The sequence below is a fragment of the Cucumis sativus genome, chromosome 5 (genome assembly GCF_000004075.3).
Source record: "Cucumis sativus cultivar 9930 chromosome 5, Cucumber_9930_V3, whole genome shotgun sequence".
Lineage (NCBI taxonomy): Eukaryota > Viridiplantae > Streptophyta > Magnoliopsida > Cucurbitales > Cucurbitaceae > Cucumis > Cucumis sativus.
In genome coordinates, this window is record NC_026659.2 from 16482518 (window position 1) to 16495505 (window position 12988).

At 32.9% G+C, this 12988-nt stretch overlaps 1 protein-coding gene across 1 annotated transcript; it reads left to right on the forward strand.

Moving 5' to 3' along the window:
• Positions 1–2235: 2235 nt before the first annotated feature.
• LOC101220233 (cysteine--tRNA ligase 2, cytoplasmic) lies at positions 2236–9596 on the forward strand. Its single transcript, XM_004150144.3, is given in 12 exon segments — positions 2236–2417; positions 2766–2957; positions 3483–3546; positions 4985–5146; positions 7009–7179; positions 7266–7547; positions 7635–7760; positions 7937–7973; positions 7976–8169; positions 8453–8537; positions 8540–8568; positions 8944–9596. Coding segments are annotated over 11 exon segments (1707 nt in total). The 5' UTR covers positions 2236–2417; positions 2766–2790; the 3' UTR covers positions 9334–9596.
• Positions 9597–12988: the final 3392 nt, after the last annotated feature.

The following is a 12988-nucleotide window of genomic DNA, read 5'->3' on the forward strand; positions in this document are numbered from 1 at the left end:
ATCTTAGAGAAACTAAGTCTTTGTGAAGAACTTGGAAGATTTGATGTTGTTTGGAATTAAGATTAAAAGAGACTTGATTGTGTCATTAAAAGTATGTCATGATATTTGGAAAAGAGGAAGTTTGGCTAAGTGTCAAGGAATTGAAGACTAAGCGATCAGGTTCAAAGTAAGTAACCGATTCAGAAGGTAAGCGATCATGTTATCAGCTAAGTGATTAGTTAAGAGCTAAGCGATTGAGTTGGAAGCTAAAAGATCATGTAAGGGGGTAAATGATTGTATAAAAAGTTAAAACTATCGTGTAAGAGGTTGAACGATCATGTAGAAAGCTAAACGATCATGTAAGAGGGTAAACGATTGTATAGAAAGCTAAACTATCTTGTAAGAAGTTGAAGAATCATGTAGAAAACTAAATGATTGTGTAGGAAGTTGTAGGTAGAAAATGAAATTTTAAAGAAGTCTTCAAGGTTATGTCGGTTGAAATCTTTTTACAAGTGTTCGTAACACCCGTTGGGTCAAATTACCGTTTTACTCCCTAGGTTACTTATAGTCCTTAAATACCAGTGCTCCTCTAATTAACAACCTATTTATGGTCAAACCAATGAACAACCTGTTTATGGTTCAACCAATAAACAAAAAAAACCATTTTGTGCCATAGAGAGGGTAGAGCCTTTGTTCAAGTTCCGAATGCACCATTTAAGGGAACACTCATATACTTACCTAAAAGTCGGGAATAAGTGAATCTCATAGTGTGTGTGATTATGTTTTTAGCTCCCCACTCGATTTGTCCCCAAAATTACAAGCATATTGAGTCGGTAATCTGACCACTCTCTCATGTACAAATCTAAGGACAATCCCTCGTGAACAAGAGTTCATAATACACTTAGGATTAAGATAAATTATCTATGTCATCATAGTGAAATAAAAATCTAACTAGTTAACAGAATTACATCAAGTGGTTACTATTTCGTGGTCCGATTTTATGCGAACTCATTGTATGTGATACTCTCCCTCGTATGTCACCTACACAAAAGCATTGATTCACTGCGTTGTAACAAATATAAAGTGAGTCGTATCCATAATATTACCATGACAAGGTACCATGCCTTATCCCGATACTATAGACTCTTTAAATTGTATCTCGAACATTGATCCCTATATGTCGTCTCTACATATTGTTTAATACTCATCAAACAACTTAGGATGTTAATTAATTAATTTGATTTAGGTTACTAAGTCAAAACTAATAATATAATCAATAATGTTTTATTGAAATTATAACAATACTTTATTATAATAACGGGCAACATATTACATTTACTATCTACGAGTTTTAGGACATAAAATTCAACAATGTCAAATGGATACATATATATCAATAATGAGGGGAGTGCAACTACGAGACTTTAGTGGCATGATTCGTTAATTAACAAATAATGATTAGCTCGGTCTAAAAGAGTTAATTCAGTTAATCACGAATCGTTGAAGTCCCTGATCTATGGTCCATTAGGTTCCCTTGCTAGGTTATATGGAATTAACTTAGAACAATATGTTAAATTAGTTCGAATAATTCGAATAGGTAAGAAGAGGGAAACCAACAGTTATATATGATATAATGGTCGTCTTAAGTTTAGAGGTAAACCTTTATATTTAAATACGATTTAAAAATAATAAAATGTGAATGCACATTCATATTCGAAAGTTCATAAAGTAAAAATAGTCAAAATTATAAAAAGTAAAGGGTTAACTTTTGACTTTAAAAAGTCAAACTTTGACCGACCTTAAATTTATAAATTCAAATGTGATTTGAATTTCGAAAAAAATGAAAGCAGATTCATGTTCAAGATTGAAGTTAGTGAAGACGAATAAAATGATAAAAGTAAAAAAAGTTAACTTTTGACGTTAGAGGTAAAGTGTGAAAAGACAATTTTACCATTTTGACTAAAGTTAGTAGAAAAATCCAACATTTTTTCAAATTGTGAATGGATGGTGAAGTGTCGATTAAAAGACCTATTCATTTTGTTGTAAATGGAATAATGTATGTTGTTACTTTTAAATGGAAAAATATTGTAAATGGAATAAATGTATGTTGGTTCATTTTGTTGGATTAAAATGGAGTTTTATAAAATTGCTATATACTCAAATTTCCCTAAATAAATATTATTTAAAGGTACGTTTTAATTAAAGAAAGAGAGCTCAATCCATTTATCAAATTAAATGAAAATAGATCAAATAAATTAAAGAAAGGCAAAACCTAATTCTCAATCCACGCCTTTCACATACTCTTGCGTGCTCCATCCCCCTCTCTCTTACTCTTCGCGCCAACGCCGTCGCCGACGCCGGCGCCGGTTCCCCTCCCTCGTTCTGCCAGTTACTCCTGCTCGCGCCACCACTATCACCTTCCTCCTATCTCTCTACTGGTATTCTCTCAATCTCAATCTATGCCTTTCTTCTCTCTTCCAACCCAAGTTAGGATTTTCAAACGAAAAAAAAGAAAAGAGGACTTGCGTGAAAGAACAGCCTCAGCATGTTTTTAGATCAAGATCATGGTAGTGAAGAAACAAAACGATGTAAATCGAATAAATCTATGTTGTTACTTTTTTTTTTTTAATTTTTTTTGAAACGGATACTGAACTTCTAAATGCTTTTAATTCTGAATACAATTCTCATTTGAGACTTGCGAAATTGAAGCCCCGACCTAAAGTTTAATGACTCGACTCGTTGTTGACATAAAGTTGAAAAATTTTCCTCTTTGGTGTCCCATCCAGATTTAGTTTCTTGTTTGCCATCGAAATGGCAAAGGAGGAATTTAGGGTTTACAATTCGATGACGCAGCAGAAGGAAGTCTTCACCACGAAGGAGCCTGGTAAGGTTGGCATGTACGTCTGTGGCATCACGGCCTATGATTTCAGCCATATTGGTCATGCCCGTGCCGCCGTAAACTTTGATGTGCTTTACAGGTTTACCAATTTCTGCATTCTTATTTCTTTATGCAATTGATCTCATTTACTCTAAATTTTTTGTTTTGGATAATGAGGAGTCATATATGTAATATGTTCGGATTCAATACTCCTTGTTTATATTTTAGTGCATGGAATACCTAAAGTGAATCTTTTCAACTGTTTTTCTTCTTCTTAATATTTATAATAAATTAGAGATTTTCAAATTTTAGTATCTTTCAACTGCCCTTGAAAGTGAAGCACGAATTAAAAGGTGTTCCTATAATCTAAGTTGCTTATTGAATAGTGGAGTCTTTTTTTTATGTGAGCCAATGATATCCCTAGCATCTATCCAACCCTCTTGAGATTTATATATTTTTTTTTCGCATTTGGATAATTTCTTGATTCTTAGATTTTTTTTCTGCATGTCTAGTGATTTGTTTGCAGTTTTGAAGCTTTATTTTTCATCAAATGCTTCTTTTTAAAAAGGAAAAAAAATCAAAATGCTTTAAAGTTGTAACTAACTTGATAATTACGTCCCTGCAGATACCTTAAGCACTTGGGATATGAAGTTACTTATGTGCGGAATTTTACTGATGTTGATGACAAGGTGAGAGTGTAGAAATTAGAATTACATGTGGGTTTATAAATATCTCTTACATCAAGCAAGAAGTTGTTATAATGATTTACATTGGATGATTTCTAAGAGTTTCATCTTTTTCTGATATCAGACAAACTGTCGTTTAAAAACAAAAAAGTAATTTGTCACCTGATAAAGCCTTGGGACAGCCAATTTGAAGTGAGATGCCTTCCAGTTGATCTTCCCTAATCTTAATCTTTCCTTTGCTGTTGATTTTAAGCCATGCTATTTATCTCTCTGTTTAATTTGTCACATTTAAACCATGAAATTCTGTTGAACGGTTCTCATTAAAAAGATTAAAATCGAGAGTGGAGTCTTGGTTAGCTTCTTGGCTGACACTTTGTATGTAGGGTCCTCAAGAGTTAGGGAGTATGGGCAAGGGGACTTTTGAGACTATAGACTTATTTATTTTTCTAGTGATCAGTGTTCACACGATCATTGCTAAAGTGCTGGAAGAGAGATTGAAAAGATTGTTAACATCGATGGTATTAGAATCTCAGGTGCCTTCTCTAGTGTTTATAAGTTTGGCTTAGTGCATCTTATCCATCATTGGGGTTTTGTCAAACTTTGTCTGATGGGGAAATTGGATAGTATCGATCTTTTATTGATGCTTGAGGATTTCCATTTTTGCTCGAAAAGAGAGAGAGATTCATATTTGTAACCATAGTTCTTCTAAAGGGTTTCATATAAGTCCTGTTTTATTTGTAATTAATTCCTCATGTTTGAGTAAAACTTTTGCTGAAAGTTATGTTTTTTTTTCCTTTGGCAAATTATCTACAGATGACTTAACTCCTTGGATAGATTTTTGAGCAGGGCTCCCAACTTGATGGCCCCGAAATGGCAAATCTTGGGTAGGAAGCAATGGATGTTGGTCACATTCTTTGGAGTGTAATCTTTCTTATTCAGTTTGGAGTCTGTTTTTGGAGGAGCTTAGTGTGAGTTTGGCTAGATGTAGACGTTGTACAAATATGGTTGAGAGTTCTTGCTCCATCATCCTTTTGGTGAGAAAGGAAGATTTTGTGGCAAGTTGGGGGTGTGCTATCGTTTAGGGCCTTTGATGAGAAAGAAACAATAGAGTTTTGGGCTTGAGAGACATCCTGGTGAGGCTTGGTCTTGTTTTTGGTTCAATGTGTCTTTGTCAGTGTCCATGGCTAAGTCTTTTTGCTTGGTATTATTTTATTAGTTTGGACTCATTGGAGGCTATTTTTTTTAGTTTGCCCTCATTTTGTGGGCTCTCTTTTCTGATGCCCCTAATCTTTTTTTCACTTTTCTCAGCAAAAGTTTGGTATTCACTGAAAAGGAAAAAAAATCTTAATTTCTTTGTTTTTGATAATTTTCTAATGGTAAAGATAATTTTCTGCACGGTGAATTTCTCAGTACTTGAGGTTGCTATTCTTACAATCAACAGATAATTCGGCGGGCAAATGAGAGTGGGGAGAATCCTTTTGCCTTAAGTGATCGCTTTTGCCAAGAATATCTGTCTGACATGGCTGATCTTCAGTGCCTTTCTCCAACACACCAACCTCGTGTGTCAGATCACTTGGAGCAAATCAAGGATATGATAACTCAGGTATGAATCTGTACACCAACCGAATGATAAATCATAAAAGCAACATGCACCAATTTGTCTACAACATACTTTGACTATTGTTTCTCTAAATTACTGAATCTGAATGCATCCATGTCTCATGTGCACAATTGTATTTTAGAGCGCACACAAAATTTTGCCCCATACCTAGAGGAATGTGATTCAGAAATTAGCGGTAAGGATTCCTAATGGTAGGTCTATGATCCAAATATTACTGGTGTAGTGTGCTTACCAACTGAATATACTCTCTAAATGTTGTTTTCTTCTAGATAATTATGACACTTTTAATGACTATTTTTATATTTGTTACAATGGGAAAAACTATAAATAAAATGGGCATGATATTATGTGCTGAAATTTTAATTAATATTGTGAGTTCAAAATTAATGGCACATTGTTCATGTGAATAGATCAAGTTGGTTCTGTAAGACTTCCAAGCTAGAATTATTATTAATCAAATCTTGGTTGATAAAGTTATTTTCAAGTGTGTTGGGATACACACAGATATTACTCCTTCTGGGAAATGGTCTGTATTTGACAAAATGCATTTAAAAGATGAGTTTTGGTCTTACCCTATCCAGTCTCATCTGAATGTTATTCAAAGTTATGGAGGACGGGTTAATACAAAAAAAAGGCAATTAAAATATTGGGAGGTTGGCTTTTTTAACCATTAGTCAGAATTTAAGAGGTTTAAGAAGTATTTCTTCAACAATACTCAATGGTTTGGATTGCTCGGCTGCTTTTATTCAGATTGAAAAAAAATTGTGTGGTTTTCCTTCTGCTGAAATTGTATTCAAGGATCCAAAGCAGGGGAATTTTGCCTTAGATATGGTGATATTGAACGATCTAAAGCTTCAAGTTTGATTTCTACCAATCGGGTTGATTTATTTGCTTTTCAAATCCTCAAGAGAAGGTGAAGGGGTCTGGTTTGCTTAGCAATAATGTGCCTGATTCATATTTTATTAATGAAGAATTTAATGCCAAGCAAGTTATTGGATCCTATCCATATTAATGAAGAATTTAATGCCAAGCAAGTTATTGGATCCTATCCATCTCGCAGAAAGTTTTTTTTATCAGAATTTGAAGTCATTTAAATAGGAATGCTTTGGATATATCAACTTCTTGTTGAATTGGGATTTGAAATTACCACAGACAAAATTGTGGTGTGATAATCAAGCAGCACTTCATATCGCATTTAATCTCGTGTTCCACAAGAGGACTAAACATATTGAAGTTGTTGTCAATTTGTACCTGAGAAAATTCAACAAGGCTTGGTATCTATATGATATGTGAAGACTGGAGAACAATTAAGAGATCTTCACGAAAGCGTTGAATGGAACATGCCTGCATTATCTATGTAACAACTAACAAGTTGGGCATGATTAACATATATGCTCCAACTTGAAGGGGAGTGTTATAGTTCTAATATTAGGGATATTCTATTGTTGTAAATATCTTTGTTATATTTTCCTTTTATGGCCTTTCCTACATTTTCCTTTTTTGGTCACTCTTGTTCCCCTTATATATATTTCTTTAGAATGGAATAATAAAATCTGATTCTATCAAATCTAAGTGTTTTTACCAAAAATATAAAACAAAAAATTGTCCTCTCAGTTTTCATATGTATTATACCTGTAGATCAAAGGATGTTTTCCAAAAAAGAAAAAAAAATGATTAATCTATGGAGCGTTCTCTCCAGTAGTTGAAAACATTGGAGTTTTACATTTGTAAGTGTCTAGTCGTTTCTCCTTGTCGGAAGACTTCCTTATTCCAGATGTGATTAAAGGGGAATTTTTTCTCGTAAGTCATGACCCAATCTTGATTTTTGGTTGATAAATTTTCAGATTATAAAGAATGGATATGGCTATGCAGTTGATGGAGACGTGTTCTTTTCTGTGGACAAATTTCCAAATTATGGACAACTGTCAGGGCAAAAGCTTGAAAATCATAGGGCAGGAGAACGGGTTGCTGTCGATTCAAGGAAGAATAATCCTGCTGACTTTGCATTGTGGAAGGTAAAAATCAGATATGAATTTGGCTATGAAGTAAGTAGGAATATGAATTAGTTGTATAGTGTTTGTAATAAATATAAGCTGCGCAGGCTGCAAAACCTGGTGAGCCAAGTTGGGAAAGTCCGTGGGGTCCTGGAAGACCTGGATGGCATATAGAATGCAGTGCCATGAGTGCTCATTATCTCACGTTTAAGTTTGATATTCATGGAGGTGGCATTGATTTGATCTTTCCGCATCATGAAAATGAGGTTGCACAAAGCTGTGCTGCCTGCCAAGAGAGTAAAATCAGTTATTGGATGCACAATGGGCATGTTACCAATAATAACGAAAAGATGTCCAAATCATTGGGTAATTTTTTCACCATTCGCCAGGTAGTATGGTATTAAAGAAGCTATTGAAGCTGTTTAACCTTTTGTTTAGTTTTTGGTTTGTCTTACTATATTTTTCTTACACTGCAGATTACGGAAAGATATCATCCATTAGTTTTGAGACACTTCTTAATAAGTGCTCATTATCGTTCTCCTCTCAACTACACTGTCTCTCAGTTGGATAGTGCATCAGATACAGTTTATTATATATACCAGGTTTGGGATCTCTTCAGTCATTCCATGGCTAACCATTTAACACTATATATATCTTTTCTTAACGAAACCTGTGGTCAGTCACTTATACTTGGAGTGGTGGCATATTAAACTCGCGATAAATTATCCCGAAACCATCAGTCCTTGATATTTATGGCCTGTTTTTGTTTAATTGTTAGACTATGCAAGATTGCGAAGATGCTTTATCACAACATCAAGGGAAAACCTGAGTGACGGTTTGGGAAAAACAGGCAAAAAAGATCCTGTTAGCTCTGCTGCTGAAGAATGCATCATTAATCTACGGTCTGAATTTCAAACTAGAATGGCAGATGACTTGAACACAGCACATATATTAACTGGCGCCTTCCAGGAAGCTCTGAAGTTTATAAATAGTACCTTAACCTCACTCAAGGTACAATTTCTTGCCTACCTCTTGTACATCTCCGCGCTAATGCTATGGAATTTGTTTTATACCATTACTTAAGAAGTTCTCATTTTATGAAATCGAAATTTGAAAACTTGAATAAGCAGTGAAGTCATTGCCTCCATTAAAACAAAAAAAAAATATTCAAACTCAGAGAGTTGCTACTTAATACAGTGGGAATATATATGTATATATGTGTATATATATTTGAATTCCCTTTTCATTGTTTTTTTCGATGTAGAATAACAATTCATGTTTTCTATTTTATCAGAAGAAGCAACCAAAGAAACAACAACTTTCGATGATTCAGTCCCTTGTCAATGTGAAGAAGGAATTGAGAGAAGTTCTAGATGTTCTTGATTGCTCTCCACATCTACTTACTCTGAAGTAAATACGATCTATCTTATATTTTTAGTTCCATAGATTCATATCTTATTTTGCGTCTTTAATCTTTGCACTTCTACTGTTGGTCGTTCTCACTCTTCAAAATACTTTGGTTTTTCGAACTTCACATAAATGTAGTTGTAGATCTGCGTCTTACATTTAACACAAATCTTGTTTCCAAATCTTAGCACATAGCTTAAACAGAAGTGTGTGGAACAAGTTCCAATATAAATGACTGAAATGAATCATGTCTATGCAACATGAAAAGATAAAAACAAAATATTTTGAAGCATTAGGGATTAGAAGAGACGAAGATGAAAATCCTTATGTTGAACTAGAATTTAAAGAGAATTAAAGATGCATTCTTCCACTGTGCAGGTTTTGCAGCAGCTGAAAGATAAAGCACTGAAGAGAGCAGGGATGGTGGAAGATGATATACTGCATTTGATTGAAGAAAGAACACAAGCAAGAAAAGACAAGAATTTTGGGAAAAGTGACAATATCCGAGCCAAACTATCTTCCTTAGGCATAGCTCTCATGGACGTTGGCAGAGAGACCATTTGGAGGCCATGTGTTCCTGTAGAACCGGCGGTGCTGGTTCCTCCAGCGAACAGAAGGCGACTCAAGCAGAGCAAAAGCCAATGGAGCAGCAAGTTGCTCAGCCACCAGCAGGTGAACAGCAAACAGTTGACAATGCTCAGACAAACGAGGCAGAAAAGAAGGCAACCGTGCCTGCCATCTGATGTTTGTATCTTCTTCGTTTGTTGAGGTGAACCTAAACATTTTGGAAGAGTGTGTAGCCTACATACATATGTAGCTTTATTTATACGTAATTTAACTTATAGGTTTAGTCACTGAAAATTAATCCCATCTAACTCCCTGTTATTTGAGAATTTTCATTTGAAATAATTATGAGCCAAGAAGAAATTGATAGTTCAATTTTTGTCAGTCTTTTCCCCAAGTATTATGTCAAACACATGAAAGAATTTTAGTTTTCATACAAAGAAGATAGTGAAGGATACTTTTAAGAATGCATTGGGGGAGGCCCTTCTTTCCCTTCCTTTAGGCAGGATTCCTTTTTATAAAAAAAACTATTATTTATGTCCTTGTGTTCTTTCATTAAGTCTGGTTTGAAAAGTATAGCTCACTATAATATGTATATATAGAAAAACTAATTATGATTACCAACAATATTTTGTTCCTATTATCATTAAAAAATATAGCCCTTCTTTGAGTACTACAAAGTTTAGGAGTTTATTATAGCCAAATGTTACATAGTTTGTATTTAGGTTGTAGGCTATTTGGAAAGAGTGATTCTATATCTGTCTAAACAATATGAATATTAAAAAGAAGAGAAGTAGGAGAATTCTTGCATTCTCTTTTCCCTCACATAACTACTTTGTGCTTCCACCATTTGGTATTGAGCGACATTAGAACAATAGAAGCAACCTTAGGTTGACAAGACACAACTTAATGGGTGCAAGTGGATGTGACTATTCAAGTTTAGATGTTTATTGGCATTCTTCCATCTTTAGGACACTGTCTCTTTAATTTTAAGTGTTTATTGATTCTTTTTTTTATTAGTGGTTATTGGTTACATCGAATCCAAAAGTTTGATGAGAGATATGATTATAGTTAAAGTTGTCCTTCATTTTTCACTTTACAAATAGATTTATTATATCTGAAAGTAACTTTGAAGTTGAATAAAAAATAATAACAAACTATATATAAATTTCATGAACGAGTGTACCACACACAAATAATTACTAATAGTATTTAAAAGGTACTTGTTACGATCTTAAATAATTCTTGTCTCAAACACCCTAGTTTTTGACCTCTTAAGTCTAAACTTGTTGGAAATATAATTTATTTATTATTTATATAGTACTTTCATTATTTAGCCCGAACACAATTGATGTTTATATATAGACAGTGGCATTTTAAGAACAAATTGCATAAGTTGGAGAAGGGTAAAGCCATAAATATAATTATAGGTTTCGTTTAGTAACCATTTAGGACATGTCATGGAATTTCAAACATACATTAATTATCTTGTTTGTTCCACAAATTTTCATATTTTAAAATTCAGGACATTTTTATCCAAGGAACGTTAAAATCACATGATATGAGTTTTTTAATGGACTTCAAACTTGTAGGACTTTTAAAATCCAACTAGAGCATATCCAAAAATTTTATATAGAGGGGCACTAGCACGACTTGAAGCCACAATCTGATGGTTGTAACTAGGGGTGAAATCGTGTTGGGTTGGGAGACATTCTCAACTCAACCCATATTTTCGAGTTATTTGGGTTGGCAACTCGAATAACCCGAACTTAGTTTCTAACCCAACCCAACCAAAATATGGGTTGAATTGTCGGGTTGTATAGTTTTTTTTTTTCGTTTATAGTTTCTGATGATTATAAAAGTTCAAAATTGTTACATTTAAATTTCAAAGATACATATTCAAAATTTCATACAATAAATTTAAAGTTTATATATCTAATTTATTTTTTTATTAAATTATTATATTAATTCAGGTTGGGTTGGGTTGAACCGAATTTTTCAACCTTCCAACAAAAAAAAAAAAATAATTTTTTTAACCAAATCCAATTCATATTTTAATCTAACGGAACCCAACTCTTATAATATGGTTTGGGTAGTTAGGGCTATTCGGGCTTAACCCATATTCTTACACTTAGTTGTAAGAGGTACAACCACGAACAAATGTTTACATTTATGCATTAATAATGTAATTTAACACTTCAAAATTAATAAAATACACAAACCGATAACGTGAGATCCATGTGCTCCGCTGGTCCCTACATAAATTTGCGGGTGCATGAAACAATATTTACGATTCAAACGATCTCTTAGTTTCTAAAAAAAAGAAATTCTATTTCCTCTCAATTTCTACCGTGAGTTCCGTCTTTTTTAATTAAAGGAATTGAATTTTTAGTCAAATTTGAAAAAACAAACCAAAACAAAATCTTAAAATCTATTTATTTATTTTCAATAGTTTTTAAACTTTTTGGTTGACTTTTTTTATAACATTGGTAAAATAGTAGGAAACAAACAAACAAATTTAGAGCTCTAAAAACAAAAAATTTAGAGTTAGAAAAGGTTATAGGCTTAGTTTCAAAAAAAAAAAATTAAAACCAAATAGTTTTTAAATAATGTGGTTTTAATTAATTGAATTGCATTTTTGTTAATTTATCATCTATATATAATTATATATATTTGGTGAAAAAAAAAGCCTTTAATCGCTATTTGGGTCTTAATTTTTATTTTAATCTTCAAGGTTTTTTTAAAGTTTACATTTCTAATCATTTTGAATGTCATTTCCATTTGATAGTTAGATTTAGAAAATGTTAAATTTGACGTTGAGTTTGAGTTTAGTTTTCATTTAGTCTCCAAAGAATGATGTTTTTACACTTTTACTCGAGCTTTTGTTAATGTTCACTTTGCTTTGTTGGTAAAATGTACATCTTAAAACTAGATGTAATATGAAATAAAACGTAAGACTCAATAGCATGCTTGATATTTCGAATTTCAGTATCACATGAAAATTGTAATATTCAAATGTAGATCCCTAGATTTAACATCCATGGGCTAAAAAATTATTGTCAAGTTTATAAATATTATATATATTATTTTGAGCGATTAGGGAAAGATATGATCGAGGAGTTACAAAGCCCACCAAATCGAAGGCGGTTGATCGAAGATAAGGAGAGTACGCGATCAATTCGGTTTGGAAAAAATCCAAACTAACAAACATTTTGAAAAATTTTAAATGCTTAAACGATCTAAACCAATAGATTGCCTGACTTAATGCCGATTTGTACTCCTTTATGATTGAGGTCAGTTTGAACATTACTAATTAATTAAATCGATCATAGTTGGTTTAGTGTCAATTTGATTAGAAAATCGACTTCAACTAACCGATGCTCACTCCTATGAACTATATTCCTACCTGGCAACAAAATGAATTGTCTAGACACATCGGTCTTTTTGCTTTCAAAAATTAGGTTATAAACCCTTTCTTTTGAACGTTTTTTTTTTTTTTTGCTTCTAATTCTTAGGATCTTTTTAAAATTCGCTCCAAATTTTAAAATCAAGAATTGAAGTATTTTTTTGGAAAGGGTAAAAATGATAGCAAGAAATCATGCACAATCTTTGAAAACAAATATTAAAGCCCTATATTTATAACAATTTCGTTTTCATGTTTATGTTTTGAAAAAGTTTCCCTTCCATTCTTAATTTGGTAGATATCAAAGCTTTTGGTATTTGTAGATAGCACTTTAAGAAGTGATTGATGGAAGAGAACACAGTTTTATGTAATATGATGGACTTAAAAATTGTGGACATGGCTGATGGTTGGACTTAAAAACTTGTCCAAGTGAGTTTTTGTTTTAAACCCACATTA